The following is a 7,474-nucleotide window of genomic DNA, read 5'->3' as shown; positions in this document are numbered from 1 at the left end:
CTCATTTTCTGTCCTCTCCTCCATTCCTTCCTTCCCTATCTGTATCCACCCCACTCAAGCCCCCGGACGAACTAGCTGATGGGGACGGGGAAATTGGATCTAAGATTCTCCCCTCCAGGACGCGGCTTTCCCGCTGAAACTAGCCCCTCCCCATTCCCAGAAGGCGAGCTAAGAGCGGGGTCCAAATACCTAGGAAGCTGCCATGACTCCATCCCTTGGCTCAGCCTAGTTTTACCCCAGTTTGAGTCTCCCCAAATCTTTACTAAAGATAGACGTCTCCGCGGCGGGCTGGTGGCGGGGGGCGGGGAGGCGGGGGGGGGTCTCTAATTTGAAAGGCAGTTAAAGAGAAGGATTCTCTAAATTGGTAGAGTTCCCGTCTCTCAGGACTGTATCCGTGCTCAGAAACACAGGGTCCTGTCTTCGGATGGGAAGGTGGCGGCAGGGCAGGCCCGGGGTCCCCCCTAGCTTCAGAACGAAGTGGGCTCGGAAGGCCGGAGGCCTGGATGCTGGCTGAGGTGGTCTGCGGCACAGCAAGGCCTCAGGATGTGCGCGCGTGTTGGGGGACGGGCGGGCAGGTGGTGTTGTCTGTATGAATAGGCTGGAAAAAGACTCGAGTCCTGGTCTGGGTCTCCCTGGCACGTTGGGGATGGAGAATGCACCTGTTCGCCGTTGGAAGGCGTCTCAACCCCACTGCCACTCAAGAATGCCCCCTCTAGGTCTGGCTGTCCTGGACTCTGCTCTCCCCTCTCTCGCGATACCCTGCTGGGGGGCCCTCCACGAAGGCAAGCAGCCTGTAATGATTAACTCCACAGACACTCTAGCATTCTTACCAAATTAAACTTTAAAAGAGCTGCCCCCCCTCGTCCCATTGGGCGTTTTATCCTGAGAGGGAGTGGGCGGGGCCTCAGGGTCGGGGCCCTTCCTCCAACTCCGGGTCACATAGGGGTTCCCCGCCTCCTCACCTGGGCCCTGCACCTTAAGAGCTCCCCCAAAGGTTAAGCCTGTCCCCCTACAATCAATCTTGTTGGGGGCGGGGCGTGGAATACTGGGCTAGACCCTGACTTTCCCACCACGTCCAGGCCCCCGCCCAAGCCTCTGCCATGCCAGCCCCTCCCCTCAGCCTGGGAAGCGCCGAAGGTGGCCTTGTTTTCTATCGGCCCTGAACACTGGGCCCTGCCACCCGCCCTTGGGGCCAGCCAGGTGGGGCAAGATTCAGGAAGTAAACAAGAAGGCAGGAGGCTGGGAGGGCGGGAAAGAGGGTGGGGCCGAAGCCACGGGGGCTGGAGAGGCGGTGGAGGAAGCCAGTAGCTTGGACTTGCAGCAATGAGGGAACAGATTGATTTGGGGGTTTGGCTTCTTCAACAGAAGAGAATTTCCTAGGGCTCCAGTTTGAAAGCTTCAGATCTCTTGGGAAGGAGGCTGTCCAGGCCCCACAGCTAGGACCATAGTCCTCCTCCCATCTCATCACTTTGGTCCTGACTGTGCCACTCTAATTTTGCTTTAAAGGATCTAGAGGGCATGGTAGAGGGATCTGAAGACCAAAACTCAAGTCTGGAGTCCACCCTCCCACCTTCTGAGGCCAGAGTCTAATCTGATATAAATCGCCCCTTCCAAACACTGCCCTGATTCCTCTTTCCACTGTGGTGGACACGGACACTCCACTGTTGGTCTGGCTTCCTGGAGGGGTAGTCCCTGCAGGAAGTCCCTCTCTTTTGTCTTCCCTGGAATAAAGGCACCTGGGCCGTTTGAAAGAGGTTAGGGAGGGTTGAGAGTGGGAGCACTGTGTTTTGGTGCACGGCTGTCTGTGGGTGGTGGGTGGTGGGTGGTGGGTGTTTTCCCTTCCCTGACTCCTTCCTGGGCCTTTCCTTATCTGCCTGTCTGTCTTCTTGGGTGTCTCGACTTTCCACTCCTCCTCCTAGGGTACACTTCTGGCCAGAACACTAGGAGAATGTGTTAGGAGAATCCTTGTCCCCCAGGGGTGATGTGGATGAGTCCCTGGGGTCTGCTGAGTGTTGGGTGCTAGGGGTGCAGAGCAGCAGAATAAAACCTGGGAGGCCCCAGGCAGAAGAGAGCATTGCAAGATTTCTTTGGATGAGTGAGGGGGACAACTGGGAGGCTGGCTCCACTCCAGGTGGGCCTCTGAATCCACGCCAGGCATTTCTTCTCTCTTTCCTGGGTGAGGGGACTACAGGACTGGGGACAGATGAAGGTCCCACCAGGACTTGAGAAGTGGAAGTAGGCCAAGGGTGGGAAGGAAGAGATGATGTCAAATGAGCCTCAGGCAGGCCCTGCATCCTCCCCCTCCCCATTCCTTCCTGGCTGGTAGGTGGGTGGTGATAGTGGAGGGGGGTGGGTAGAGGCAGGGTTGTTTGTGTTTCTCCTAAGCCAGGAAGTTGTGCAGATGAGTCAAGGTTGAATGGAGAGCCCCAGGCAGTGCTGTCCTGCCCCACCCTGACACACCTGTCCCCCAAATCCCTTCATGCCCTCACTTAAGGGTCAGGGGCCTGCTCCATTCTGGGGGAGGGGGGTCAATCCCAGGTGCCCCAGGCAGCCTAACAACACTGGCCAGAGAGCAGGCAGGGGACTGGAATTGACATGGTCTCCCAGGCCTTCCTAGGTCTCAGCTCCCCTCACCCCCCAAGGGGTCTTGGTTTCTGTGGAGGAGGAGCCCCAGTGGGCATCTTTGCTCCATTTATCTTATCTTTACTCATCCTGGGTCCCTATGCAGTACCTGTGGGTATTGAGACTTGGGGAAGACCCTGGTCCTGCCTAGCAGAGCCTGATGTCTTCAGACCAATAGGTGGATAAGACAGGTGCACAGTAATTGTCCAGGAGGCTCCAGGACAGTGCCCTGGGAGCCTTTTGGTCTGAATGTGGAAAATTCAGGAAGACTTCTTGGAGGAGGTAGCCCTGGCATTGAGGCTTCAAGCAAGTTGGCAGTAGGAAGGGCCTAGGGAGGGCACACAGGTTTAGGGGCTGCCCTCTCCTTCCCACTGCAGCTGAACCCACCTCCTGCCCCCTGGTTCCTGTCCTTCCCCACCTCCTTCTCACCTCTCATCACTCAGCACTTGGGCAGGCGTTGCCACAACAGGATCGGGCAACCACGTCTGGCAACAAAGCCTTGGGAAAACCTGGGGCAGAGCCCAGAGAAATGAGTGCTTCACACTCAGAGACAGAGGGGCGGCACTTTGCCCTGACACTGAGAGCTCGAGCCCCAGTCTGTGGGTCGTTGGAGTCTGTTTTGCTGCTGCCTGGCTTATGGTGGTGGTGGGGGGACCCTCTTAGCTCCTGCCTTGGGCAACTTGGGGCTAAAGGAAGAACACTGGACTAGAAGTCCCAACACTGGGTTCCACTCCCCGGTTCACCTGTGATAGAAACAAGAATGCTTCCTTCTCGGGTACCTGGTGTCCCTTTTTGTAAAATGGGCTCATTCTTTCCCCAAAGGCTCCAGGGAAACTCCAGTTAGAGCGGGGGAGTAAGTAATGAAGTGCTGGGTAAACTCTGAGGGGCGCCTGAGAGCTGTGTGAAGTCAAGAGGTCTGAGACTTCTTGGTCTCTCTCTCCAGGACAAGGGCACAGGAGCAGCTGCATTCAGCCCCCTCTTTTCCCGCGGATGTCATGGAGCTGGGTCTGTCTCCACCTCATAGCAGCAGCTCCCCGGAAGACCTGTACCCAGCCCCTGGGACCCCTCCTGGGACTCCCCCACCTCCCGATGTCCCTCTGCCTGGGGAGGTGAAGAGGTCTCAACCTCTGCCCATTCCAAACAGCAGGTACAATGGGGTGACTGGGCTGAGGAGGCCTGGGCGGGGAGGGGGAGAGCAGTCAATGCTGAGTATACATAGAAGCTTACAGTCAATTCCTCCCCACCCCACACAGGAAACTTCTTCGAGAGGAGGAGCTGCGGACCACCTCTCTACCCTCCATCCCCAATCCCTTCCCTGAGCTCTGCAGTCCTTCTTCACAGACCCCCATTCTCGGGGGGCCCTCCAGTGCAAGGGGGCTGCTCCCTCGAGATGCCAGCTGCCTCCATGTGAGTTGTCCCGGGAAAGAGAAGGCAGGGATATGGGGGTGCTCTGGGACTGGAGTGGATGTAGTGCCACTTCTGTGGAGGTGGTCAGGGGTCCCTGAGGGTATAGCAGGTGGGAGAAGGGAAAGAACCACTCTTTGCCCTTTCTCAAGTCATTTGCAATTCTTGGGGTGCAGGTAGTAAAGGTGTACAGCGAAGACGGGGCCTGCCGGTCAGTGGAGGTGGCAGCAGGCGCCACGGTGCGCTACGTATGTGAAATGCTGGTACAGCGAGCTCACGCCCTCAGTGATGAGAACTGGGGGCTGGTGGAGTGCCACCCCCATCTAGCGCTGGGTGAGTTGGAGCGCAGGGTCTGCCTGGGCCAGGAGGAAATGCTTCCCACTTGGGCTAGGCAGGTAGCTCATCCAGGAGGCCTGGCTGATCTCCACTGACCCTGCTTTTTACCCTTGATCCCAGAGCGGGGCTTGGAGGACCATGAGTCGGTGGTAGAAGTGCAGGCTGCCTGGCCCATTGGCGGAGACAGCCGCTTTGTCTTCCGGAAAAACTTCGCCAAGTATGAACTGTTCAAGAGCTCCCCAGTGAGTGTGGGGGGTGGGGAGCTCTGGGCAGTAGGACACCACGATCCCCAAGCTGGACACTAGGTTCCTGACTCCTGACTCCTTTGTGCCCCAGCACTCCCTGTTCCCAGAAAAGATGGTCTCCAGCTGTCTGGACACACAAACGGACATATCCCATGAAGACCTCATCCAGGTGAGGGGACCCCCCAACTTCATGGCACAGTCACAATTCCCCAGGATCCCATTGCTTCTTGGCCTTTACGTCTTGTGTCTCCCCTCTGTGTAAGCCCAGCACAGTCCTAAATGACTGTGGAAATGTCACTTTCTCTGCCTGAGCATCAGTTTCTTCATCTATTAAATGGGGATAATAAATACATGTGGAACACCTCCTCTCATAAAGGCGGGTCCTGTGAAGACTTGTGTGTGCGCGTGTGTGTGTGTGCGCGCGCGCACGTCCGTGTGTCCCTCTAGGCCTCTCACGCTCTTCTTCTTCTCCTCTGGCCTCAGAACTTCCTGAATGCAGGCAGCTTCCCAGAGATCCAGGGCTTCCTGCAGCTGCGAGGATCAGGACGCAAGCTTTGGAAACGATTCTTCTGCTTCCTGCGCCGGTCTGGCCTCTATTACTCCACCAAGGGCACCTCCAAGGTGAGGCCTTGAGGGTGACAGCCCCAGCCCCTCTGATACGGCATCCTGGTCCTTCTAGGTGTTGCCCCTTCCCTATTGGAACTCCTAGACCTTTCTCCCCCTGGGCCCTCAGCTGCTCCTCTTTCCTGCCCAGCTTATCTGCCCCGAGGTAGTGGTGCGGAGGGCAGGTGAACTGAGTTTAAGTACTGGCTCTACTTCTCTGCCCCTCTCTGGGCCTGAAATCTCTGCATCTGGCTTGGAGCGGGGGCAGTAATCCGAGGTTAGGGTCTACCTGTATCAAGTCCTGTTCACCTGTGCTGCACAGGATCCAAGGCACCTGCAATACGTAGCAGACGTGAACGAGTCCAACGTGTATGTGGTGACACAGGGCCGCAAGCTCTACGGGTTGCCCACCGACTTCGGCTTCTGTATCAAGGTGAAGACTGGCCTGGCTGGGAGGGAGTGGGAGCTGCTCAGTCCCCAGGATCCTACCTGGGGCTTCTGAGCTCCCTCTGGGACACCCAGACTCCTCTCCCTGCACCCCGTGGGGACGGGAGGCAGACATCTGGTCCTAAGGGCAGAAAGATATGGAACCAGCCAGTTTCCTCTCCCCACAGCCGAACAAGCTTCGAAATGGCCACAAGGGGCTTCGCATCTTCTGCAGTGAGGATGAGCAGAGCCGAACCTGCTGGTTAGCTGCCTTCCGCCTCTTTAAGGTGAGGCCCTGGGAGTGGCGTGGGGTCTGGCTGCCCCCACACACACAGGATCTGGCGTGAGGGAGGAGTGATAGCTCTGCTCTGAGGAAGTCTCCAGAGGGGGCATCGCGGCCTCGATCTTTCAGAATTCTTGGTCCAAGGCTGGAGTCCCAGCTCTGGCTTCAGGGACTTCCTTATCCAGGGGCAGAGATGCAGTCCTGCTCTTGGGGAGGCCTGGTCTGGGCGGGTATCACAGCCCAGACTCTGGCACCTGCTTGACCTCTGGCCCTTTTTCTTTCCCTGCTCCTCAGTATGGGGTGCAGCTGTATAAGAATTATCAACAGGCACAGTCTCGCCACCTGCGCCCGTCCTGCGTGGGGTCCCCACCCCTGGTGAGTGTGCACAGGGGCATTAGCCAGGGGTGGGCACCCAGGCCCTATCCCAGGGATACTTGGGCCTTGTTCTGACCCCTCCCCTCCCTGTCCCATCCCATTTGCAGAGGAGTGTCTCGGATAACACCCTGGTGGCCATGGACTTCTCCGGCCATGCTGGGCGTGTCATTGAAAACCCCCGGGAGGCTCTGAGTGTAGCCCTGGAGGAGGCCCATGCCTGGAGGGTAAGGGGCCTGCACCTTGCATGTTTGGACTAGGGACTGTCTCTCCATATGGGTTTCCATGGAGTGGGAGGAAGAGAGGGGTGAGGGGAGGCCCCCAGCTGCAGAAAAGGACTCTACATTCTTGAGGGGACAGGGTAATATCCCAGCTACGCTCTGAAATCCCCACCCCCACCGTGTCCCCCTCTGCTCTGCAGAAGAAGACGAACCACCGTCTCAGCCTTCCCACCCCATGTTCAGGCACGAGCCTCAGTGCAGGTGGGCGAGGGCCAGCATCCCCGGGGGTGGGGCTGCGTGGCTTCTCTGAGCATTTCTGGTGGGGGTGGTTAGTATGAGGATCCCCTCCCCGGAGTGACTCCCCATCTGTCTCCCTCACCCTAGCCATCCATCGCACCCAACCATGGTTCCATGGACGCATTTCCCGCGAGGAAAGCCAGCGGCTCATTGCACAGCAGGGCCTGGTAGACGGGTAAGGGGCAGGGCTGGGCAGAGCAGCAGGCCCAGCGGTAAGAGAGACCCTGGGTGAAGGTGGCAGCCGTGTGTCCTCGGCTAATGTCGCCCTCTCTCCTGGCAGCCTGTTCCTGGTCCGGGAGAGTCAACGGAATCCACAAGGCTTTGTCCTCTCTTTGTGCCACCTGCAGAAAGTCAAACATTATCTTATCCTGCCGGTGAGTAATCGCCTCCCTTCCCGAGTCCTAGCTTCCTGCAGTGGAGACGCAGGACTCCCAGCAGCCTGCTGTCTTCATCAGAGACCAAGAAGCATCCTCCTCCCCGGGTCCCCCATGTGCCTCCAAATCTCCTGTTCTCCTTTCTTCCTGCAAAAGCAGTGGGGACCTCAGCCCTGGCCCATGAAGGATCCCCTCAAACTCATGTCTCTCCCTGACCACCCCTTCCCTATGGCCATACCCCAGAGCGAGGCAGAGGGCCGCCTTTACTTCAGCATGGACGAGGGGCAGACG

General features: G+C 58.1%; 1 protein-coding gene across 1 annotated transcript in view; it reads left to right on the top strand.

Moving 5' to 3' along the window:
* Positions 1-7,301, top strand: part of GRB7 (growth factor receptor bound protein 7) — a 7,903-nt gene extending 602 nt beyond the window's left edge. Inside the window, exons 2-13 of the mRNA XM_025041673.1 lie at positions 3,566-3,769; positions 3,876-4,029; positions 4,203-4,359; positions 4,483-4,604; positions 4,699-4,776; positions 5,091-5,228; positions 5,533-5,643; positions 5,825-5,923; positions 6,214-6,294; positions 6,402-6,518; positions 6,713-6,773; positions 7,090-7,301. Coding sequence (XP_024897441.1) covers positions 3,618-3,769; positions 3,876-4,029; positions 4,203-4,359; positions 4,483-4,604; positions 4,699-4,776; positions 5,091-5,228; positions 5,533-5,643; positions 5,825-5,923; positions 6,214-6,294; positions 6,402-6,518; positions 6,713-6,773; positions 7,090-7,187 — 1,368 coding nt within the window. The 5' untranslated portion in view covers positions 3,566-3,617 and the 3' untranslated portion in view covers positions 7,188-7,301. The remainder of the gene's footprint in view (positions 1-3,565; positions 3,770-3,875; positions 4,030-4,202; positions 4,360-4,482; positions 4,605-4,698; positions 4,777-5,090; positions 5,229-5,532; positions 5,644-5,824; positions 5,924-6,213; positions 6,295-6,401; positions 6,519-6,712; positions 6,774-7,089) is intronic.
* The last annotated feature ends 173 nt before the right edge of the window (positions 7,302-7,474 follow it).

This window comes from Pteropus alecto, unplaced genomic scaffold (genome assembly GCF_000325575.1).
Source record: "Pteropus alecto unplaced genomic scaffold, ASM32557v1 scaffold98, whole genome shotgun sequence".
NCBI lineage: Eukaryota > Metazoa > Chordata > Mammalia > Chiroptera > Pteropodidae > Pteropus > Pteropus alecto.
The sequence above is the reverse complement of the archived record's forward strand: the minus strand, read 5'-3'. Positions and strand labels throughout refer to the sequence as shown.